General features: G+C 42.2%; 2 protein-coding genes across 2 annotated transcripts in view; both read right to left on the bottom strand.

Moving 5' to 3' along the window:
* Positions 1-272: 272 nt before the first annotated feature.
* Positions 273-8,363, bottom strand: LOC108675660 (fructose-bisphosphate aldolase). Its single transcript, XM_018163688.2, has 9 exons — positions 8,279-8,363; positions 6,413-6,502; positions 5,927-6,045; positions 5,396-5,515; positions 4,809-5,054; positions 3,237-3,419; positions 2,177-2,296; positions 1,656-1,721; positions 273-1,264 (listed from the first exon to the last, which is right to left on the bottom strand). Exons 2-9 carry the CDS (start codon positions 6,495-6,497, stop codon positions 1,106-1,108), a joined length of 1,098 nt encoding a protein of 365 aa, XP_018019177.1. The 5' UTR covers positions 6,498-6,502; positions 8,279-8,363; the 3' UTR covers positions 273-1,105.
* A 2,979-nt stretch (positions 8,364-11,342) lies between these two features.
* Positions 11,343-12,626, bottom strand: part of LOC108675659 (superoxide dismutase [Cu-Zn]) — a gene marked incomplete at its 5' end in the record, with an annotated part of 1,696 nt that continues 412 nt past the window's right edge. Inside the window, 2 exon segments of the mRNA XM_018163687.1 lie at positions 11,343-11,474; positions 11,627-11,820. Of these exon segments, the coding sequence (XP_018019176.1) occupies positions 11,343-11,474; positions 11,627-11,820 (326 nt within the window).

Here is a 12,626-nt window from a genome sequence, read left to right as displayed (position 1 = left end):
AGTTTAAAATAAGTTATATAACAGAGACGCTCGTCTACATGATGTTTACGAACCCAGACCTAATCTTTTCTACTAACCGTTCTTCTGTAGTACACCAAACATACAAGTATTGATTTTAATAATAAATTATATATTTTCCTCTAACTTGGCAACTCAGCGCTCTTACCCCAAACTTCAATGGAGGAATGGAAATCAGCCTTTATTTATTTGGGGATTTAAGAATAATATTATAGCCACCTGTCCTAATCATCAGAAGGAATAAAACGACTAAGCGTGAGCCATATATTATCAAATTTATTTCTTCATAATTTTCCATAACATTTGACGACTTCGGGTCAGTGCACCATCATTTTGACTGAATGTAAGACAATAACACATATATTTCTTGATAATGTTGAACCTTGAGGGAAAATCATTATACGAATAATACATTTCTGTCCAAAATAAAACTTAAATGGAAGAATGACTTCAAGTTTTTAAGTTAACTTGGGGAAAGATTACGCGATGGCGGAACATTGTCGAGATATTAATTAACTATGGGCCTATGGTTAATAATTAATGAGTTGGGGTAATTTAAAAATTGAGCACATTCGGTTAATTTCGATTTATCGGCATAGTAGAACTTTTTTTTCACTCGCTTGAATTAATCAAAGACAAATACTCATTCGGTCTATCCCAAGACACCATTAATTTCTCATGACTTTGGAATGTTTGTTAAGTCTTTACATAGTAGAGAATAATTGACTAATCATTATAATAATAAAGATAATGATCAGTCATCATAGATGCCGTACAAGTTCGTACTCAGGAATAGTGATACGGTAATAGATAACAGGAATATTGATCATAGATAACAACACTGAACTGCCGACAAGCCTTCACCATCAGCTGCCGATGATATCTTCAACATTAATGATAGTGTTGCCCACTAGCACTGGTGGCCCCACTAGCACTGATGGCCCCACTAGCACTGATGGCTCACTAGCACTGATGGCCCTACTAGCACTGCTGGCCCCACTAGCACTGCTGGCCCCACTAGCACTGTAGGCCCAATAGCACTGATGGCCCCGCTAGCACTGATGGCCCCACAAGCACAGAAGGCCCACTAATATTGATGGTTCTTGACGAAGAGGCCCTGTTGGCCCGCGGCCCCAGAGACGGTGCCTGCCGCGTACTGACCCAGGCTGGCTTGGCTGTTGGCCCGGGCCCTCTTGAGCAGCTCCTCCTGACCCGCCTTCACTTGGGCCTCTTTAGCGCCCCACGCCTGGACAAGAGGGGCGACGTTAAGCTTTATATCAGGGTATTATTTATTAACACCAATATTAATCATAATATAGAGACGAAATAAACCCGATATCCAAGAATGTTTACTCGTAATAACGGGGCCAAATTGTTCCCGTATTTAGGGCGACGACAGGGCTAGAGCAAAAGCCCAAAATTTAGTGTAAATTACCTTCTGAGGTTATTTTTAATTCCTATTTAATTCTAATTTAATTTTAATAATCAATATTTAATTGTTAATGCAAGAGAAAAAAATGATTAAATACTAAAATTAGCCTCATTCATACGAGCGTAGGAATATAAGGCAGTATAGCAGGCGTAGGAATACATCGCAGTCACGACACATAAGAAGCACCGCATGAAAAACTAGTCACCTTAATGGCGGAGGCTTGAAGAGCGCGGCCGTAGCTAAAGGTGAGCGCCCACGGCTTCTTGGCGATCTGAAAGTAAATCAAATTATTGAAACAACATATATAAGGTTTGAAAGTCCGATTATTTATGAACAACTTCTTCCGAACTATACCCATGATCGTAAATTAATTTAGAACTCCAATGAGCAATTTTTTTTTTCAACAGATAATTGAAGATCGAGTATTTTTTTCTCGTCTTCAACAGATAATTAAAGATCCAGTCCTCCTTTCTTTTCTTACAAAAATCTTGAAAAATATGACACCTTTAAAAGAATATTTCACAGAATCACAGTAGATGACGGACGAGAAAAAGGCTCAAGGTGGACAAAAAAATATAACTCAGTTCTCACTGCAGTGAGTGACAGAGAGCGCATTTTCTCGTCGACGAAAACGTGAAGTCACGGACGGACAGACAGACGGAGGGACATGGCGAGCACAATAGTGCATTTTTTCATAAATGAGAAAATACGCTAAAAAAGGCTTACGGTGGTGCGGTTGATGGCGTCCAGATGGACGGTGGCCTCCTCTTCGCTCTGGCCGCCGGACAGGAAGCACACGCCGGGCATCGCTGGCGGCACCGTGCGGGACAGCGCCAGCACCGTCGCCTGTACCACGACATCCGTCAAAATATGTACGACAACTTGGAGAATACGACGTACGATGTGAGTAAATGGAGAATACGACGTAGGTACGATATGACTAAATGGAGAATATGAGGTACGATATGAGTAAATGGAGAACACGACATACGATGTGAGTAAAAATATGTGCTACAACATCGGTCAAAACACGGTTGATAATATCAGTCAAATGACGAACGACAACGTAAGTCAAAATTCGTGCGTCAACTTGGGGAATATGACGTACGACCTGTTTCGTAACACATACGAAATATTGGAGAAAACAAGTACGACAATATCATTCGAAATGTGTACAACATCATGATCGAAACACGCACAGCAATCTTGATTCAAAACACGCACGACAACTTGACGCACGTACTACAGCATCATTCGAAACTCGTACGACAACATCAGTCAAAGCACGTACGACACAACATGTCACACATGTAAGACGAAATTGCGTAATAACATGAAAAGTTACTCATGTTGCCTAGGCGTTTAAACATTACACAGATGCCGACGCTGCACGCATTGCTGCCGGCAATCCACTCACAGCTGCACGCACGACTAAAGCACAACATAATTGGAGCAGCGAGTTGCGTGTACGAGACTACAACTAGCTGTAAATATTCTGCAATGTTACGAATCGGCGACAGGCCTAAGGCCTAATGAACGCTGACACCGCCTTACTTATAAATATTTTTAGAAACTTGGCCGTGTAACGTGCGTGCGATGAAAATTGTGTAGAACTTAACATAAGCGGACCACATCAAATGCATTCAAGTATTATAAGTGGACCGTGTCCTATATTATATTATAAGTGGATCGTGTCCTATATTATTAAGTGATAAAGACATACTTTATCCTATGTCATTAGTAACACAGACGTAGTAATTTATACAATCAAGTAACATGTACAGACCTCCGCAGCCTGCTGTGGGGTGTACTTCTTAGGGCAGGATTGGCCGGCCAGCACCATGTTGGGCTTCAGGAGCGAGCCCTCCAGGAAGACGTGGTGATCGCTTAGGGCTTTGTAGGTGAACGCCAGCACCACCTCCGTCACCTTCTGCGCCCTCTCCAGATCGTGGGCACCGTCCATCAGAACCTGGAAGTTCATGTAACTTACTACAAATTCTAATTATTAACAATAGTCATAGCTGAAAAATTATAAATCAAGCTATCTATGCTCTCGTGTCTTTTGGAAATCATTCTTAATTTTCGTGTCTTTTGGAAATCATTCTTAGAACGAATTCCTTCTCGTTAGTGCTACGGTGAGCACAATGTCGTTCATCGGACAAATTAAGCTGAAAACAATAATTTTTTCAATTTTAATGAAATATTCAAGCCGCGAAACACACTTCCTCTTCCTCGAGAATGGCCACGATGATATTTCGCAGGTAAATACAACGCGCACTCAAAATAATTTTTTTAATATTCTTTATTTTTTCATACCGAGAAGACTTTACAGCTCTCGCAACAATAACACGAGGCTATTACATTTATATCTAGAAATCTACTTCTTCCCAATTTTCTGCACATACCTATTTCCCTATACCTAGATAGATAAACGAACTTCAAAATCTCACGTCCCTCTCACAAATGGGGATAAGATTATTATAAGATAAGCCAAATCCAAGTCTAACCTAAAAATATTCATTTTTTGAACTTCCTGAATGCAAACTAAGACCTCCTCACCTCGAGCTCAACAAGGTCCGGTGCCATTCATTTCATTCGAATTATTTTATAAGATTAGAGTTTATGAAATCGAGACGCCATATTCGCTGGACGCGATAGAATGATAGTCACTGAGTCAGCGTCTGTAAAATCACGTGCGCAAGACCGCACTCTGTGGGCGGAAGTACCGAGTCCATAAAAGGGCGGGACACTTCAATGAGTCGGCACCTTAATACTGTCTAAAGATAAAGTGCCGACCGAACATAGGATTTTCCTTCCTGACAACAATATACACAAATCTCTTCTTAATTTCCTAATGATGTTTAGGTCTTAAATATATGCCCACTTTCAGAGTTCACTTCGGGTTCGATAATCTGTACCGAGGTCGTTTTACTGGAATGAACTCTTCACCTCCCTCTCGAAACTATCCATAAAACCTATTTTTGCGAATTTATTTAACCCTCTACCGCCTGACAAGAGTAACCGGAGCAATATTGTCACAAGCCTACTTCCCAAAAAGGATACGTTCAAGTGAGCGCAAAATGACTTGCACTAATGGTTGCCGCCACGTACGACAACTTTAAAATGTTCTCTGCTGTGTATAAACGTCCTCAAGTTGCTACACTCAATAGTTTACGTATAATTTAAGTTGAAAGTTACTTTAAAATGTTCTCTGTTGCGTACAAACGTCCTCAAGTTGCTACACTCAATAGTTTACGTATAATCTAAGTTGAAAGAGTGCCATAGTCTTCCATACATGATCTCGGAGAGTGCCATACGGCGGTAGAGGGTTAATATTTTCACACTAAGAACCACTGACCTCGGGCTCGACGATGGGCACGAGGCCGTTCATCTGGCAGATGGAAGCGTATCTGGCAAGGACGTTAGCGTTCTCAGCGATGGCGTGGAAGCTGGGGGTGTTGGCGCCGATCTTGAGAACGCAGCGCCACTTGGCGAAGTCGCAACCATCCTTCTTGTACTGCGCGCACCGCTTTCCCAGGTCGTCCAGACCCTGCGTCGTCGACTCCTCTTCTGAACCCATTAGAGGAACCACGCCCTGGTCCACCTGGGGCAGTAGGTATGGTTAAGAACCCATAAGGAGAACCAACCACCTAGTCTACATAGCGTAGTAGGTTTGGTTAAGAACCCGTAAGGAGAATCAACCCCCTGGTCCACATGGGGCAGTTGTTAAATAGTTAAGAACCCATAAGGAAGAACCAACCGCCTGGTCCTCATGGGGCAGTTGGTATAGTTATGAGCCCATGAAGGAACTGACAGTGATCCCAATGACTCACTTCTATGCCCATGACCCACCTTGATGCCCGGGATGATGCCCATGACCCACCTTGATGCCCGGGATGATGCCCATGACCCATCTTGATGCCCGGGATGATGCCCATGACCCACCTTAATGCCGGGGATGATGCCCATGCGCTTGATGAGGTCGACAAAAGGCGTGCCGTCGTCCGCCTTCTGATAGAGCGTCTCGTGGTAGAGGATCACGCCCGACACGTAACTGGCCAGCTCCTGGGACATCATAGTCATCACGATACGTCATGTTCATCATATCCATCATGTTCATCATAATACATTATATCCATCATAATCATCATAATACATCATGTTCATCATAATACATCATGTTCATCATAATACTTCATGTTCATCATAATACATCATATCCATCATAATACATCATATTCATCATAATACATCATATTCATCATAATACATCATGTTCATCCTAATACATCATGTTCATCAAAATACATCATATCCATCATAATACATCGTGTTCATCATAATGCATCATATTCATCATAATACATCATGTTCATCATAATACATCATGTTCATCATAATACATCATGTTCATCATAATACATCATATTCATCATAATACATCATGTTCATCATAATACATCAACAAGGCCTAACCTTGTCACTGGTGAACAGCAGCTGTCTGTACTTGCGCCTGTTCTCCTCGGTGTTCTCAGCGCCTATCGCCTGCAGGCGCTTGCCCATCGTGCCTGTGGACTCGTCTGCCGCCAGGATACCTGCACCACAACAACATCAATATTTACTATTATTAATATTAACAATAATCATTAATATTACCATTATTATTATTTGATATTATTCATTAATCATTTATAATAATCAGTGCACTGAGTGAAATAATTGGGGATTTCAACAAGTAAAAAGACGCACGTTTTTTTTTTTTTTGTCATTCTGGCGCAGTTTGAGTTACCCTACAAAAAAAATGCGTATCAGTGCTACGGCTGAGGAGAGAAAGCGTGTCGCTATAAGGACACAATGACCCATACATTTTCTGAGCGTGAGATCGATACAATCATTGAGAGTAGTGAGGCCATGACATGTGATTAAAATAATAATCAATATAATCAGCACCACTTCACCCACCATGGCCAGGCCTGACGATGGCGTTAGCGATGCGACGAAGCTCCTCCTGCAGCGCAGGCTCGGGGTACGAGAAGTGCGTCGTCATCGTCACTGCAACAGACCAGGTTACTAGGCACGTCAAGAGGCCAATAAAGACATGTCAAGAGGCCAATAAAGACACTTCAAGAGGCCACTAAAGACACGTCAAAAGGCCACTAAAGACACGACACGACAAGACTCAAGAAGTCGCTAAAGACACGTCAAGAGGCCACTGAACACAAGTCATGAGGTCACTAGCGTCACAAATGACAACCACCAGCGTTAATTATCGTGCATGCGAGATGTGATGCAGTCAAGTTAAAGGCGCTGGTCCGATAACACTAGAGATAAGAACCTTATCAATGCGGTAGACATAGGAGGTCTTGACGAAGGACTAAATCTACAGAGACGGTTGCAGATAACGAGGGACGGTCCTAAAGCGGGACTAGATCACGAGGGACGGTCCTAAATTAAGCGGGACTAGATACGAGGGACGGTCCTAAAGCGGGACTAGATCACGAGGGACGGTCCTAATGCGGGACTAGATACGAGGGACGGTCCTACAGCGGGACTAGATCACGAGGGACGGTCCTAAAACGGGACTAGATCATGAGGGACGATCATATAGCGGGACTAATGTAGATCACGAGCGACGGTCATTTATAAATAATTACAAATATACGATCGGTTGGTAGTTGCGATCACCGCAGTACGTGGGCACGTGTTACGATCAGCATGGAGTTACGATCACCGCAGTACGTTGGCACGTGTTACGATCAGCATGGAGTTACGATCACCGCAGTAAGTTGGCACGTGTTACGATCAGCATGGAGTTACGATCACTGTAGAATATGTGCTGCCTATGTATGCAGGGAAGCGCACTTCAGAACCGGTCGACTGTAGGGTCCTGTTGCTAGGCGCAGGCTGTCCACGTTACGTGCTTCAGGCCACGTAACGAATTGACATAACATTTGTGTCTTAATTAATACACAACGATCATAATTAATACCCAACACAGCATCTTGAATTGCACGCAAAACGTCTCTCAATTACTACCCAACAACGAATATTTACCATTTTGCACGAATATGTTTTAACTCTATATACCAAAGATGTTTGGCAACTGTTACGTGACAATGTACCTATTTGAAGTAGTACGTACCAACATATCCTAACTACTGCGTAGTTCGTCACAGAGTTTCTCTATCGCGGCATAACGTGCCTGTACTGCGCACCTCGCAAAAGCATAGCTATTACATGTGATTATGTGAAGCACCATATAGGCATATAAGTAAATACTAAATTATTTTGCACCAAAAAACATGTTGCTTTAGTTGACACTACAATATCACGCACACTAGTCCACATTTCTGTTTTAATTATAAGTGAGTGTGAATTATTCGCGAATAATTTTTAGTCATAGCTTTCGTGGACACTGGCACAGCAACTGAGATTCCATCGAGAACGAAATAGACTCAATGAACTGGGATGCGCAGCAGAGTTCATTCGATATATTAGTCACGACTCACGACGTTATATCATGAGTGTAAAAGCATTGTAAATACTACATAGTAAACAAAATATCTGATAGAGTGCAGTTACACAACACGTAGGTACTGCACACGGTAATTGTAGTGTGGCATTTAAAGAAGTCTAATATCAAGGCTTTTCCATAAGCTGGTTCTTACAGCGCACAAGCCGAGTTAGGGAACTAGTTTCACTTCAACTTTTTGATATTACACAGGCTAAATTCACAACTTTTCTGCGTTTAGATAAAATCACTCGCATTTATGGAGATTAACACGAATAGAATCCACTCTATGTATTGTTTTGCATTATATTACTCACCGAAAGAGAGAAGTTAGTGAGGAGCACTAGCGGCACACACCCAGCCTCGACGTTAGTTGTCAAGCAACAGACCCGGCACAGCTCGACGGCTGACGCTGGGCGCCTGTGAGTGGCCAGACAAGGACAGCAGCACCGCACACCTGACTCCTCCGCGTACATGGCCGTGCCATACGTACACGTGTATATGACTCAAATGTAAAGTTTTAGCATGCAATACAGTGACGCAAACACACGTATAAATGACTAGAATGCTAGTTTTTGCATGCGCGGCCATGCCTCACTCAACCTCACACAGCGACAAGTGTCCGTGAGGTCCACTCACACTCGTGTAAATGATTCGAATGCAAGATTTTGGCTTGTACGCTCGCGCCTCACACACATACACAACACACACACGTGTACACACTTGAATGAAGGGTTCTTATATGCATGGCTATGCCACACATACACGTGTAAATGCCTTGAATGTACGTTTTTTAGCAAGTACGGCTATTTTACACACACACGTGTAAGTAAGTTCTTGAATACAAGTTTTGTTGGATACCAATCTGTAAATCTTAACTTCAAACTTGACTATTCTCATACCAAAAAGTGTTTTACTATATGTATTTTCTTTAATTGTAATCAACGAGCTAATAAGATGCCACGTATATTGCTAATGAGTTCCATTTCCATCAGTTCATCAATCATGTTATTAGGCAAGTGCGTCGAAGCCACATAAATCGATTTAAAAAATACTAATTCCCTTTACTTGATACTTTCATAAGAATCATTATACAGTAAATAATGATGATCGAACTTTAATTTTTGCAGGTTCACATAATTATTTTATAAAAATTATATCGCTTTCAAAATTTTACCAAAATTCTTATTCGGTTCAAGTTATCAGGGCACATCGTTTCTATTGTAGAATGGGGAAGTCTCACGTCCTAAGGAGGTGACTCAAGTTTCACTGACAGTACCCGTCAATACTGTTATCTTAACACATATAATACGGAATAAACTTTCAAAACCGATAAAGATAAATCGGCAAGATTAAACTGACTCGTTGAACTCCTGAGATGCCGGTCGGAGAATACCACTGCAGGCCCAGCTTCGAATGGACTCATAGAATAGAATTGTCGGCACTGAAGAAATAGGCTCCCTTCTCTCAAGAAAGTAGCCTCCAACACTTCGTATCTCGCCAGTGCATCGAATCAGCCCACGGTCGAACGGGGGCCACTCATTGAAGGACGCTAGATTTTGGAACTAAACGTATATGCTTATATATAACTTATTATTACTTATATATCTGAAACCTAACCTCAGACGCTGTGAGCTAAAAGCTACGTAATTCAAGGATGCCCCTGAAGTCATATTTGATCCGCGGCCTGGTTTCATGCAAGTTAGGTTTTGCGTTCGAGTGCGCAGGCGAGTTCGTATAAGTGTCGAATTGGTCTCTGACGAGCTAGGCTGATTGGAGGCAGTCCGCTGTACGCTGGTTACATTTCGAGCTATAATCAGTGTGTGAAGTGATGTTTCGATATAATATTCAGTGGTTTATGATATTACACGCTAGGCTATTCGCTCCCGTGTATGGTGGTGCAAAACTTATGATATTTAAAACAAAATAATGTCATAGGCTGGTTAATGACGGCAGGTATAATCTACGACTGATTGGTGGTCATACAGAAATATGCTAGGCGTTCCATTCAGGGCTAATTGGTGCACAAAATTAGTGCAGTACCAAAGTCATTTACCATATTTTTTTGAGAAGTAAAGAATATTGACAGTATTTTTAGCAGTTAACAGATCGTTACACAACAAAAAAAAATTTTTTTAGTAGTCTTAAGATCAGGAAAGTACATCAAAAAGTATTTGAGTCAACAGCTGCTGCGGCTGCCTGATACGTGATAAATTTCATGATCTGATACCTCATTATGTTCACCTCTTTAAAGTTTTCCACCCGATTCACTTATTGTTTATTCCAATAATATTACACAAACCCATCATTCTCATTTTCGCAGATTGAAGGTCAATAAAAGTTTTCGGTTCAGAATTAAGGAAGTTCGATATAATTTAATTACGCATCACAGAACAAGAAATGTGAGCTACATGGATCATAGACAGCCCTCTGGAAAATGAATGAGTCTCTGAGTGGGTCACCCTGAACCAGTTTACCCCTGACAAAAGGGAGTATCAGTGCTATGCGTGGAAAGCGTGTCACTTTACGGACAATAACCCATTAATTTTTCTGAGTGTATGTCCAAATAGCGATGCATCTTATGCACTTTTGTGGGTCATCATGACCCATTTTAGCTCAGTAAAAGCACGTGTATCAGTGCTATACGTCCGCTCTCAGTGCTCGTGGTGCGGATAGGAAAGCGTGTCGCTATTTGGACAATGTGATCCACCGAATTTTCTGAGATTATTATAGCAAATAAATATTCATATTGAGAACATGCGAGAATAAGCGAATACCGAGCCTGTGGCTGCCCCGGAGTGCAATGAATTTATTACATATTTAGAATTCTATTACAGAATACCTAATTAAATCTATATAATTATATAATTATCATTTTTCGATAATTACCGTTATATTAATAATTAAATTAATATAACTTATGTTTATATTTCTAATCTGATTGGCGGAAATTTATTCCTGGCTTCAAATTGATATTAATAATGATTAATAAAAATATTGAAGAACTGAAGGACTACTTTTGGAACTTTTTTTTCTTGTCACTCAAGCAAATAAATGCTTCTTTGGAACTCCGAAATTTCATTTTTAGTATCACGCGTACACTCAGGGTATAGTACAATATAAATAGAACTACCTGTATAATTATAGACTTATAAATACTTATAAATACTGATTAATAGTTATGGGAAAGAGACCAGGAAATACCACACCCACTACATCAGAAAATATATTCTGGAATAATGTTTCATATTTCGTAAATAAAATAACATACCTGTACGTCTTAATACTCATAGATTTGGTCCAAAGTTAAATGCAGATCATTATAAATATGTTACGTTGGTCGTACATCCTACGATGGACGTAGGACGGCAGGGGGACGGTCTACTGCAGGACGGCAGGTGCGTCCCCCGAGGCGCCCAGGTCGTCCCTGCCGGCGTGGACGACGACGGCGCGTCCCAGCACAGCGCGGTCCCCGTACAGGGTGACGAGGGCGTCAGGGGAGTGAGGGGAGTGAGGGGAGTGAGGGGTGTAAGGGGAGTGAGGGGAGTGAGGGAAGTGAGGGAAGTGAGGGGAGTGAGGGTAAATGAGATGGGTAAGTAAAGTCAGGTTATCTATTATTAATTCATAACGTCTATAATAAGTAAGAGTGGGTCAGCGTGACCCACCTGTACCCTGGCGAGGGTCGACGCCCCCTGCTCGACGCTCCTGATGTTGCCCAGGTCCCCCACATGGCGCTGGTCGCTGTCCTGTCCCCCGTGGGGCTGCCCGTCGGGGTTGTAGTGTTTGCCCGCGTCCTTACACCGGCCCCCGTTAGCCCCAAACTCGTGGATGTGGAAGCCATGTTCCCCCACGGTGAGACCTGCACACAGGGAAATGTATGGGCTAATATCATACTGTACACTTGCTTGAAAATTTCAAAAGCAAAGAAAAATTCCACAAAAATTCATGCTACCTTCAAAGAAAACGTTCAGGAGTCCAGCTCTATCGTCAGTTTGAAAATTCTAGAAACTGTCTATCCGAAACGTTTTCTTTAGTCTCCGAAACGTTTTCTGGATCCGAAACATACTGCGAAACGTTTTCTTTAAAGATAGTACGAATTTTTGAGGGGGTTTTCTTTGCTTTTAAGTTTTTAGTGAATTTGCGATTCAAGCAAACGAGTGACATTATTGTTTGAAATATGATATCTGGAATTCTGAGAGTGAGACCTACAGAATAGTGACATACTACAACGAGGGGTAGACTGTGCAGGATTCTCCTATTCAATAACCGAGCCGCGGCCAGAGTACAGACTTTTCATGAGGGATCACTGTCCGTGGTAGGACCGAGGCGGTTCAATGCCTCGCCAAAAGTGCTGAGAGGAGGGGAGTTTACCTTTGGGATATTCAAGAGACAACTGAACAGCAGGGCCAGGGAAAGATTCCGGATTGTCCGGATTGTTTGAGAAAGATTGGGTATTGTCCGGTAATGGGCCACTAGTCAGACTACCTTCAGTAAGTGGCAAGCAACAGCATTTTGCCTCGTCTGGCTTGAATGAAGGCATCAGCTGGTCCAACTGAGGGCATCAGCTGGCCCAACTGAGGGCATCAGCTGGCCCAACTGAGGGCATCAGCTGGCCCAACTGGGGGCATCAGCTGGCCCAACTGAGGGCATCAGCTGGCCCAACTG

The sequence above is a fragment of the Hyalella azteca genome, unplaced genomic scaffold, assembly GCF_000764305.2.
Source record: "Hyalella azteca isolate HAZT.00-mixed unplaced genomic scaffold, Hazt_2.0.2 contig5147, whole genome shotgun sequence".
Classification (NCBI taxonomy): domain Eukaryota; kingdom Metazoa; phylum Arthropoda; class Malacostraca; order Amphipoda; family Hyalellidae; genus Hyalella; species Hyalella azteca.
Note: the sequence above shows the minus strand (reverse complement) of the source record. Positions and strands in the feature narration are given on the sequence as shown.

Coding starts and splice junctions, on each gene's coding strand:
- LOC108675660 (XM_018163688.2), bottom strand. CDS start 6,497: ATGACGACGCACTTCTCGTACCCCGAGCCTGCGCTGCAGGAGGAGCTT. Junction 6,046..6,412: donor CATCGTCAGGCCTGGCCATG/GTGGGTGAAGTG, acceptor GTTGTGGTGCAG/GTATCCTGGCGGCAGACGAG. Junction 1,265..1,655: donor TTCAAGCCTCCGCCATTAAG/GTGACTAGTTTT, acceptor CCTCTTGTCCAG/GCGTGGGGCGCTAAAGAGGC.